Here is a 12163-nt window from a genome sequence, read left to right as displayed (position 1 = left end):
GACGCCGCGAGCTCGCGCAGCAAAGAAAACACATACGGAAGTCACGCCCGCATATGTAAACGGTGTTCAAATCACACATGTGAGGTATCGCCACGATCATCAGAGCGACAGCAATAATTCTAGCACTAGTCCTCCTCCATAACTCTAACCTGGTAACCAGAATTTTTTTTTAAAGCGTCGCCTATGGAGATTTTTATGTACCGTAGTTTGTCGTCATTCCACCAGTGCGTGCAATTATAAAGTGTGACATGTTTGGTATCTATTTACTCGGCATAACATTATCTTTCGATATTATTTCACATATTATGACATTTCGTGGTTCCTAGCCTTTAGGAACTCATGATCTGCATCGCCGCACAAAACAGGGATTTGTGTGTTTACACACACACACACGTTCCTGTTCTGCCTCTCATGCCCGTGATAGCTCGTGGCCGGCGGTCATCGCGACCGGTCAAGAGCATTTGCACCCCAGCGGGAATGTGCGTGTGCCCCTGCTTTCCTGCCTAAAGGAGCCGATATATAGTTACGACGGCTCACGGGATCGTGCCGACCTGCCGCAGTATAATGACGTCGGCAAGTGGTTAAAGAAATACGTGCGGACGTTCGGGGTCCATTCATAAAAAAAAATTGCATACCAATTCGGTTCCCTTGTGACTCCCGGTTATAAGTTGTACTTAAGCGTTAGTACGCTACACTCTATAACACTACACATAAAATAGGCCAAGCGACTTTTGGTAGATTAAATGACTATATTGAAGAAACGCAGTTAAACAATAACACAAATCATTCAACAGATTCAAGCATAACATACTAGGTAAATGAGCACCGACCTATAAGCTTACAGTAAATGTAACTATAGCAATGTTAAATTAAACCATAGAAAGTGCAACTAGAGTTTAAATAATGCTATCAAATAACCCAGGAAGATAAAAAGGTCCTTGTGTGCGCATTATGCACACAGCTCCAATGGGCGTATGCATTCCTATGGAGTACCCCTGGAAGTAACGGCACAGTACCTGGTGCCTTATCATCAGTTTTGGCCGGCTTTCGTTGGGGCCCTTCTGTAGATAGTGCACAAGTCGCTATCCGTTTCAGAGCTTGAAGAAGATGGCTAGTAGCCTGCCAAACAATGGGGAGGGGGGGGGGTCTCTTCTTAATTAGCTATGTCAGTATTTATATAGTTCAGCTCACCCATCTTGGTATACAGGCATCTGGTCCAAATCACTTGGCAGTCATCTAAAATTAGGTCCCACAGGGCTTAGTCTCTCTGCAGGTCCGGTCCTCCACAAGGCTCTGTCTGTCTGTCAGCTCTGGTTTAGGCATTCACGGTAGCAAGTCTCTCAGGCTCTTGTGGTCACAGCAAGTGACCCCGCATCCGGGCGGCACAGCTTCCGCTCAGCAAAGACCTCTCAGTCTCTAGATTTCCCCGGAAAAAACAGTCCTATGCCTCTCCTCTGCGTGCAAAGATTTCAGCTCCTGTCGTTTTTGCAGCCATTCACTTCCATTATACAGCACCCTTTAAAGACTACATTTCCCATGATGCTTTTCAGCATAGCAAGTGTCCTTCTCTAATGTTCTCATTGGCTATTACTCTCCTGCCCTTTGTTTGTTGGGGGGTAGTGGAAAAACAAGCAGGGGATATTACACAGATCCTGCTCTTGTCATTTGCAGTGAGAGAGGGGTAGAGAAGATGGGTGCATAATTCACTCTCTGTATGCCGACCAGCTCACTGCCAGCAGTAGGAATGAGCTCAGGCGTGTTCGCATGGAACACGCGCAGAGCCCGCAAGGAAGTCGGTGCAGCTCTGCGCTAATCATAGGCAGTGAGACATTTCCCGATCACTGCAGCCGTGCATCGGGGGCAATGTCTCACTGCCTGTGATTAGCGCAGCGCTGCACCGACTTCCTGGCGGGCTCTGCGCGTGTTCCATGCGAACACGCCTGAGCTCATCCATAGCCAGCAGAGAAGGGGGGGGGGGGGATCTGCACACAACTCTATTTACTGTTCATAGTGGTGGGAAAAGGAGTCCACACACAGCCGGCAGCAGCACCCGGCTACAAATGCATGAGCACAATCTCAGTTACTTGTATGAAACGACCCCTTACATAGTAAGCTAAGGGGGCCTATTCAAAAAAATATCTTGTGTGAGAGCGTGACAGGCATTCGTCCAGCTGTGATACATTCTGCTTGCATTTTCATAAACACAGTGATTTCCTATGACCACCAGCTCCATCTTCTGGCCCTAAGGAGGTATTATTTCTAAACCTAAATTAGGGAAAATAGTTCAATACCACGTTACGGCTGCTAGAAGGACCCAATGATCATAGGAAATCACTATATGAAATAAAATAAGACTGACATTCTTCATAGCTGAATGAATGCTGGTCACATTTATTCATCTATTTTTATGACTTCATTTTTATTTCTCTACTGCTATCAATGGCCAACACGGTACAACACTTTATCCATGTCTTTGGTGATCTCTGATCTCCTTATGAACTGTTTCGTACATGATGAATATCAGCCATGGAGTATATCTGAGGTGTATATCAGGGTGTGCTTCTTCCCCACATGAGAGCTGTGATGTCCAGCAACATTCATATAGAAGACATTTCCCTACACTCAAGGCACTAATACACCTCGAGGGTTGTGTGGGATCCCTGATGTACAGGAAGACAGGACTTCAGTGAGGAACAATCCCCTCACTCAGGACAGGAAGGTGGCTTCTCCTCCATGTGAGATCTCTGATGCCTGGAAAGATGAGACTTCCTTGAAAAACCTTTCCCGCACTCAGGACAGGAATGTGGCTTCTCTCCTGTGTGCAATTTCTGATGTCTGTAAAGATGGGATGTCCTTGAAAAACATTTTCCACATTCAGGACAGGAATACGGCTTCTCTCCTGTGTGAATTCTCTGATGCATGGAAAGATGCGTCTTCCTTGAAAAACATTTCTCACACTCGGGACAGGAATACGGCTTTTCCCCCGTGTGAGACATTTGATGTGTATCAAGTTGTAATTTTTGTATAAAACTTTTCCCGCACTCAGAACAGGAATATGGCTTCTCACCAGTGTGCAATCTCTGATGTGTGTAAAGAATGGACTTCTGTGAAAAGCATCTCCCGCAGTCAGGACAAGAAAATGGCTTCTCCCCCGTGTGAGATCTCTGATGTGTGACAAGTTCTGATTTCTGTACAAAACATTTCCCACACCAAGAACAGGAAAATGGCTTCTCCCCTGTGTGCAATCTCTGATGTATTGAAAGATGGGACTTCTCTGAAAAACATTTCCCGCACTCAGGACAAGGAAACGGCTTCTCACCTGTGTGAGATCTCTCATGCACAATAAGCTTAGATTTAGAAGGGAAACACTTCCCACACTCAGTACAGGAAAGCCTCTTCTCTGTTGGAAGGACGGCACCGTCCCTCACAGTCTGAGGTTCCTCAGGATAAGAGGAATACGATGGTCCATCTACACTGTGTGGTGCCGGATGGACATTTGAGGTAGTCGGGTTTTCTCCTGGACTATACTGTGTGATGTCCTCATCTTCTACTTTACAGTCTGGAGACAAAGTGAGACAATCCTCTGAGGTTTTCCTCATCTCCCGTCCATCTACTAAAATAGAAATAAAAAGATTATTACTAGACATGAGCTGATTGGTTCCCCTAAACCAGGACTCCACCCACATCAGGCAGCTTTGTCTCTGAGGATCTTACAATTCCCCCCTCAAGGTAACTAGTAAATGGGTCCTCTGATCTCCTACCAGATCATTTCTTTATTCATGGACCTTAGTCAGAGAGTGAGGAAACAACGAGAACTGTCTTTTATAGGAGTGACAGTGATGAGGGGATTACAGGTTGAGCTAGTAGAAATGGGTGTAACAAAAGAGAATACATATTATGTTTATATATATATATATATATATATATATATATATATATATATATATATATATATATATATATATATATATAGCAGTGGGTAGAGGGGAGAGAGCAGAAGTCAGGACTATGTAATGTACAACATATTGAAGAAGACACAACAGTTAGTCCAATATGGTATGAGGATTATGTAATGCACAAGGATATTGTATTAAGTGCAGGGGTCAGGACTATGTAAAATGCATTATAAAATATACAGTGTAAGGGTCAGGACTCATAATACTGATATTCAGTAATCAGTGGAAGCTTAAATGTTTACATGAGACAAGTTGCAGAGATCCCACACCGCTGCCTCCCATCTCCTGAGACTGCACTCAGTGACTTGGGTCTGAGACTATACAGACATATCCCTCCACCTGGCACAGCCAGGAAATCACAGGGTAAGTAACCCTGGCAAAAAAATAAAAATTCTGTGAGAGGCTTTTATAGATCCTTGATTTGGGGCACATGCCCCATGTGCCTAGGTTGAGCAGCACATATAGGCAAAAATCAACATTTTGCTGGCAGCTGAACCCCAGAATCACCATAAATCCAGTCTAGATACATAAATTGTGTCGGCAGCACAGAGAAGGAAGATTATCGGAGAGAAATACAGGAATACAGGACGGGGAACACAGCTCAAGTGACCAGGGGATTACAGGCTGATATCACCCAGCCCCCACCCTACTCTGCACCAATCAGTGAGCAGTATGGGTGGAGGAATGTATTTAGTGTTAATGACCCACCTGTGCTGATCTCTGTAGGAGTGTCCTCCTCTATAAATGTCCCCGTTATTCCATCCTCCTCCATAGACTGCTGATCATCCCTCACATACCTCTCCTCTTCTTCTGATTTAACATGAACTTTTTTATCCATCAGATCTTCACTCTTAACAAAGAGAAAGATAAAAAATATAATCTGTAAAATATAAACTTTAATGACGTGACATTCCCAAAAATAACACACTCATCGTCTCCACAAGTCCATGTTCTAGATGCTCCATCCCACCAACCTTGTAATGGTGAGGGACGGCGTGACCTTCCTGTGTGGAATCCCGGGAATACAGAGGACGGGGACATCTCTCTGGTGGCTTCCTGGTATTAGGTGGCTCCAACTTATCCTCGTCTCCTTCTGAAACCTTCTCCTTCATTCCATCCTCCTCTTTATACTCTTCTTTGACAACAATATTATATTCCCTGAGGTTTCCACTCTGAATATTTAACAAAACATTCACTATAAGACACATGCTTGTGTATAAATCACAATTTCAAATGATTGTTCCTCATCTACCTGATGATGGTGGGGGATGGTGTGATCTTCCTGTGTGGAATCCCGGGAATACAGAGGACGGGGACATCTCTCTGGTGGGTTTCTACTACCTGACGGCTCTATAATGATGTCCTTGTGCTCATCAGAAAGCTGCTTCATCCCACCATAGTCATCATCCTCCTCTGTATACTCTTCTTTAAAAACAATATTATAATCCCTGAGGTTTCCACTCTAAATGCATAATAAAAGAGTAAGTGTAACAAATAAACTTGTTTATACATCTTAACTATCAGTGATCGTTACTCATCTACCTGATCATGGTGAACCATGGTGTGAAACCTCTGATGTCTGCAAAGATGTGACTTTGTTGAAAAACCTTTCCCGCACTCAGCACAGGAATGCTGCTTCTCCTCCGTGTGACATTTTTGATGTCTGTGAAGATGGGATGTCCTTGAAAAACTTTTCCCACACTCAAGACAGGAATATGGCTTCTCACCCGTGTGAGTTCTCTGATGCATGGAAAGATGTGACTTTCTTGAAAAACATTTCCCGCACTCAAAACAGGAATACGGCTTCTCCCCCGTGTGAGACATTTGATGTGTGACAAGTTGTAATTTTTGCACAAAACTTTTCCCGCACTCAGGACAGGAATACGGCTTATCTCCTGTGTGCAATCTCTGATGTGTGTAAAGAATGGACTTCTGTGAAAAACTTTTCCCGCAATCAGGACAAGGAAATGGCTTCTCTCCTGTGTGAGATCTCTGATGCGTCACAAGTTCTGATTTCTGTTTAAAACATTTCCCGCAGCAAGGGCAGGGAAACGGCCTTTCCCCTGTGTGAGATCTCTGATGTGTGGTAAGATGGGACTTCTTTGAAAAACATTTCTCGCACTCAGGGCAGGAATATGGCTTTTCACCTGTGTGAGATCTTTTATGGACGTTAAGGTGAGATTTAAAATGGAAACTCTTCCAACACTCAGAACAGGGAAACCTCTTAGTTGTTGGAAGGACGGCACCGTCCCTCACAGTCTGAGGTTCCTCAGGATAAGAGGAATACGATGGTCCATCTACACTGTGTGGCGCCGGATGGACATTTGAGGTAGTCGGGTTTTCTCCTGGACTATACTGTGTGATGTCCTCATCTTCTACTTTACAGTCTGGAGACAAAGTGAGACAATCCTCTGAGGTTTTCCTCATCTCCCGTCCATCTACTAAAATAGAAATACAAAGATTACTACTAGACATGAGCTGATTGGTTCCCCTAAACCAGGACTCCGCCCACATCAGGAAAGCTTTGTCTCTGAGGATCTTACAATTCCCCCCTCAAGGTAACTAGTAAATGGATCCTCTGATCTCCTACCAGATCATTTCTTTATTCATGGACCTTAGTCAGAGAGTGAGGAAACAACGAGAACTGTCTTTTATAGGAGGAGAAGGAATAGGTTCTTGGGATTTTCAAGGTGCCAAATATCAATAATACATAATCTGTTAAAAAGCAACAATTAACTCTTGCCCAGAAAACCTTTTCCGTACAACGTATTGAATAAGATACAACAGTTAAATCAATATGGTATGAGGACTAGACAATGAACAAGATGTGTATATCCGAGGAATACAGGACAGGGGAGCACAGAAAGTGACCAGGGTATTACAGGCTGATATCATCCAGTCCTTTCCCTACTCTGGACCAATCAGTGAGCAGTATGGGTGGAGGAATGTATTTAGTGTTAATGACCCACCTGTGCTGATCTCTGTAGGAGTGTCCTCCTCTATAAATGTCCCCGTTATTCCATCCTCCTCCATAGACTGCTGATCATCCCTCACATACCTCTCTTCTTCTTCTGCTTTACCCTCAACTTTAATATCTATCAGACCTTCACCCTAAATCAAAAGAAAACAAAAATATATGATCTGTAAATTTTAAGCTCATATAAAAAAATCCACATCATCTTCATGAGTTCATGTTCCAGATGCTCCGTCCCACCAACCTGATGATGGTGGGGGATGGTGTGATCTTCCTGTGTGGAATCCCGGGAATACAGAGGACGGGGACATCTCTCTGGTGGGTTCCCTTTACTCGATGGCTCTATCATGCTGTACTTGTAGAGATCCTTGTGTCCTTCAGAAAACTGATTATACGCATCATCCTCTTCTTTAAACTCTTCTTTAACAACAATATTATAATCCATGACGTCGCCACTCTGTATGAGTATTAAAATATTAATTGTAACAAACATAATTGTGTATAAAAACTATGTAAACGCTCACCTTGTAAAACAACCCAATCAGTTTAAAATAGAAATAAAAAGGTAAAACATTTGTATATAGATATAAAAAAAGATGATAAACTCTTGTTTTCCCTTCCTTATAAGTGATCACTTGCCCTCTGTTCTCAGATCATTATATAAACACCGTTATTGCTTAAAACAGTGAGGATCGCCATTATAAGCAATAGTTTTAACTGTCATGGATGGCTTTCATTCATGACAGCTTGCTTACAATTGTGATGCTGTAAATGGCTGTAGCTAATCACATGGCACAGGGTTCCAGGTAGCATGTGATAGCAGAAGGCCAATCACAGCATCATAATAGCAAGTTATGAATGGAATCCATTCATGACAAGTTTTTCTTACACGTAATCATGTGATCGCTATGATTAGTCACAGCAATCACGATACTCCGGGCGCTCACAGCTGTTGGGTACTGAGCACAGTGTTCTACTGTGTCTGGTCACGGAATTGCGGCGCTACGACAGTGCGCAAATGCTGAGTGACATGAGCAGTATGTTGCCTAGCCTGTAGCTGTCGCCTGTCCATAGTAAATGTACTGTAGGCAGGCTGACGTATAATTTACCCACATGGGGCCCTCCCTATGCCCATTCTGACATCATTACATACAATGCTAGTACAACAGTCTTGCTTTGCTATTGAGGATTCCAAGTGTCCACCCACATCAGAAGAAAGATATAAGCTAGATGGAGGGACTTCGGAAGGAGGGGGCTGTGAAGTCAGTGTGATGTAATGGGGTTCTCAGACTCTGGATGGAGGGACATTGGGCGGGGGAGCTGTAAGGTAAGTGTGATCCGTTGCACCCCTACATTACATACTCCTGATCCTTGTACACACCCTGGACACTGCAGTCTATGGTATGTATCCTAAATCCAATACTGACTGCAAAACTCCCCACCCCCTGTGCATTACACACTTCTGCACTGTATACAGTGGGGCGTCAGCAACCAGTAGATTGCAGACAGGTGACTGGTAGATCGTGGTCTGGGCTTGCTGTCCCGCCATCCCAGATCATCAAACAGATGCAGAGGGACTACTTGTAAAGCTGGAGCTTGTAGTAGGGAGTAAGAGCCGCATAAGCCGATGCCTCCCTCTGTAATGCCGGCTCCTGTCCCATGTGGCGTTATACCAACTGCACTCCACTGCTTATCCTGGCTAGTGGCCTCCAGAGCGGTGCCGGCAGCAAAATGTGAAGCAATACACCGGACATAATAGTATAAGGCTGCTTTCACACTGATGTGCTGCAGGTTACTGACACCGTGGGCGCAGGGCAGTGTAGCTGCGCTTAGCCATAGACTTCTATTATATTCTGTGGGTTTGGTGCGCTTTCTGAATGTAGGAGCTTTGGTGAGCTTTCAGAACGTGCTCCACACCTGCAGGATATAATAGAAGTCTATGGCAAGTGCAGCTAGCCAGATGCACTGTGGCGCAGGAAAACCACAGCACATCAGTGTGAAAGCAGCTTTATAGGGGGGCTCAGAACAGTAAGGGTTCATTTACATTTTCAGTTTAGAGGGGTGGTAAAACCCCATAGTTAAAATGTGTTGTTACCACTCTCGCCCCAATCGCACCCCTTTTAGCTGCAGTAGCCAGGGGAGTACACATGTTGCAGCTGCAGCAGAAGTTATACACTCTGTCATGGGTGGTGGCTGTAGCACCTGCCAAGCATGACCCATTCAAGTGAATAAGGCCGCTTTGCAACCTTGCGCAGTACAGCACACAAGGGGTTAAAGCGGGCAGCGTTGCTTTCTCACCACCTGCTTCAACCCCTGGGACCCCGCAGAAGCATCCAGTTGCGGGGCGCTTGCAGTGTGGCCCAATTTAATTGAATGGGTTGCAATTGACAGGGGGAAGCACCCACCAAAAGCATCAGGGGGGCTTAATTCCTGCTGGGACACATGTACACCTTTTGTTTGGGTACAGCGTTGCGCAATTGTCAGTTAAAACTACGCAGTGCTGAATCGCAAAAAGTGCTCTGGTCAGGAAAGGGGTAAATTCTTCCAGGGCTGAAGTGGTTAATGTGCATGAAAAAAAAAACATTTGGAATTTTTTATTTTTTTTTACTTACCTTATTAGGCCTGTTGCTATGTGGTCCCTCGTAGTCTGCCTCCTTCAGCGCCTGGGCTCCTGATGTCGCTTCCCTCGGCGCAGGAAGGGAGGTCGCCTCTCCCCCCTCCCTCTAGGCAATCATCTGGGACATGTGAGAGGTCCCAGATGATTGCGTGGGCAGTCACGGCGCACGCATGCGCAGTGGGTGCCCGGCTGTGAATCCGCAGCCGGGCGCCCACAGTTAAAATGCCGCCGCCACCGATCAAAGGGGGAGATGATCGGGGCTTTGATCAACCACATCGCTGGACCCTGGCACAGCTAAGTGTCCGATTATTAAAAGTCAGCAGCTGCAGTATTTGTAGCTAGGCATGAGCTCAGGCGTGTTCGCATCGAACACGTGCAGAGCCCGCCAGGAAGTCGGCGCTGCGATGCGCTCATCACAGGCAGTGAGAAGTTGCCCCCGATGCGCGGCTGCAGAGATCGGGCAATGTCTCACTGCCTGTGATTAGCACTGCACTGACTTCCTGGCGGGCTCTGCACGTGTTCCATGTGAACACACCTGAGCTCATCCCTATTTGTAGTTGCTGACTTTTTTTTTTTTTTTTTTGTGGGAACTTGGCTTTAATGCCCAGAACTCTTTTTTTTTCCGCAATACTGCACTGCGTTATTTTAACTGACAATTGCGCGGTCATGAAAGGGGGGGGGGGTAAATCTTTTGTCGTGTGAGTGGTTAAAAAAATTTAACTTATCCTTCAAGGTGGGCTCAGAAATAGTAATCAAAGCATATTTTATAGGTACCGGGGTTTCATTTAACCACGCCGCGCTCCACGTGCGCCGCTTGTCCCTTCCTTAAAGAGGGAGTCCATCCGAAAAAAAAAATGAATAAAAGCCAGCAGCTACAAATACTACAGCTGCTAACTTTTAATAAATGGACACTTACCTTTCGTGGAGTCCAGCGATGTCGGCTCTCGGCTGCTACCGGCGCCATTCTCGGTGAGGAAATCAGGAAGTGAAGCATTGCAGCTTCACTTCTCTACTGCGCGAGCCACGCAGCGCAGCACAATGGGAATGGTCCTCGCTTTCTCTGGGACCCGTGTGTGTCCCAGCAGACAGCGTGCCAGGACAGGAAGAGGCATAGACTCCAGTGGGAGTCTATGCCCAGAAGTGGGTGGACAGGTATCTGCACCCCCCTCCCCCCTGAAAGGTGCCAACTGTGGCACCGGAGGGGGGGAGGGTTCCGACGAGCCGAAGTTCCACTTTAGGGTGGAATTCCGCTTTAAGTGTCCTTCATTCTGAAGTCGAAAAGTCGGGAGGTACCCTTGAACCGAAAAATTAACTTTGTCTTTTGGGCTTTGCCAGGACACGTCATATTCTTGTGATCTCTGTGTACTCCGGAGACTTTACTGGTCGCAGTTTAGGATGAATATCTGAGACTGGGATCATTATGGAGACATTCGTCTTCGGGAAATGTCCTACAAATGACATTTTCCCCTCTTCCTTACTATTCTTATAAAATAAAGACATACATATTCCAACCTCCCCCTCCTCCTTCCCCCACCACTAATAAAAGTCATATAATCCGTTAGTATAGACTGCTGAGGTGAGAAGGTGATTGGTGGGAAAGGTGACACATCTCCGTAATGAAGAGAATGTTCCGACCCCATAAATGGGGGAAATGTTCAGCCCCTGAAGGGGTTAATCTAGGTTTCCACACTATATATGTGTGTATCATCATCTGCTGGAGATAAAAGACATCACAGTGACTATGGAGGAAGAGGACGGACATGACGGGGGGTTACTGGGTGTAAATAGAAAATAAGATCTTATTACCTCCTCTACTGCCACTTCCAGCAACGTACCACATGGAACTTCCTGTCTGTAACTGACATAATTTCCTGTGTCTTCCTGAAATCACTTCCTGTCTGTTTTCCATAGAGTCTTCCATAGATACTTCCAGTCTGAGAAGAAGTGAGATCACCATCTTGTGGAGCTCAGAGGAACTGCAGCCCAGAGAAACGTCTCGTAGTGTGAACACGGTCTTGTGCTGCGTGTGTGTGTAAGGACTGTATATTAGAGTTGCAACCTTATCCCTTTAAACCCGAACACATATGAATTACACGGGTTCTGAGGCTAGTTTAATGCAGATAAGGCACCAAGTGAGTATCATTACCACCTTAATCAGCCACAGAACCTGTGTAATTAATATGTGTTTGGGTTTAAAGGGATGAGGTGGCAACCCTACTGTATATCCTCATATAGGGATGAGCTCAGTGTTCGACTCGAACATCGGCCATTCATCTGTTCGGCGAATTCAGAACTTTGTGGACCATTCGCACCAAATTCGTGTGGTACGAATGGCCCACAATGCACTACGCCATCGCAGTGCATTGCTGGCTCACGATTGGCCAAGCATGCACTGTGACCCCGCAAGCTTGGCCAATCACAGCGCCGGCAGCGAGCCTGTGGCCAATTATAGCTCAGGGGGTTTAGTACACGCCCCACACTATATAAGGCCACCAGTGCGGCGGCCTTGTGTAGTGTGTTCCGGCGTGCAGGGAAAGAGCTATATAGGCAGGGACAGTGTTCTTTTCTTAGGCATCTGCAGGAGTTAAAGTGGGTGTTGTCTGCCTCCAGAACAGT

General features: G+C 45.6%; 2 protein-coding genes across 2 annotated transcripts in view; both read right to left on the bottom strand.

Annotated features, from left to right (window-relative positions):
- The window catches only part of LOC143986854 (uncharacterized), a 218624-nt gene that overhangs the window by 148068 nt on the left and 58393 nt on the right, over nt 1-12163 (bottom strand).
- On the bottom strand, nt 730-11413 carry LOC143989412 (uncharacterized). Its single transcript, XM_077489528.1, has 8 exons — nt 11354-11413; nt 7175-7387; nt 6926-7067; nt 5499-6397; nt 5209-5418; nt 4931-5128; nt 4665-4806; nt 730-3613 (listed from the first exon to the last, which is right to left on the bottom strand). Exons 2-8 carry the CDS (start codon nt 7373-7375, stop codon nt 2703-2705), a joined length of 2703 nt encoding a protein of 900 aa, XP_077345654.1. The 5' UTR covers nt 7376-7387; nt 11354-11413; the 3' UTR covers nt 730-2702.

This window comes from Lithobates pipiens, unplaced genomic scaffold, assembly GCF_037356315.1.
Source record: "Lithobates pipiens isolate NorthernLeopardFrog02 unplaced genomic scaffold, aLitPip1_a1.2 Scaffold_18, whole genome shotgun sequence".
NCBI classification, from domain to species: domain Eukaryota; kingdom Metazoa; phylum Chordata; class Amphibia; order Anura; family Ranidae; genus Lithobates; species Lithobates pipiens.
This window is presented reverse-complemented; position numbering and strand designations above follow the sequence as displayed.

Bases quoted from the DNA above. Each gene is read 5' to 3' on its own strand.
- LOC143989412 (XM_077489528.1), bottom strand. From the start codon at position 7,375: ATGGATTATAATATTGTTGTTAAAGAAGAGTTTAAAGAAGAGGATGAT. The intron at 5,419-5,498 runs GTAGATGAGTAA...TTATGCATTTAG, and splicing joins CCATGGTTCACCATGATCAG to AGTGGAAACCTCAGGGATTA. The intron at 3,614-4,664 runs GTGGGTCATTAA...TTTCTATTTTAG, and splicing joins TCCTACAGAGATCAGCACAG to TAGATGGACGGGAGATGAGG.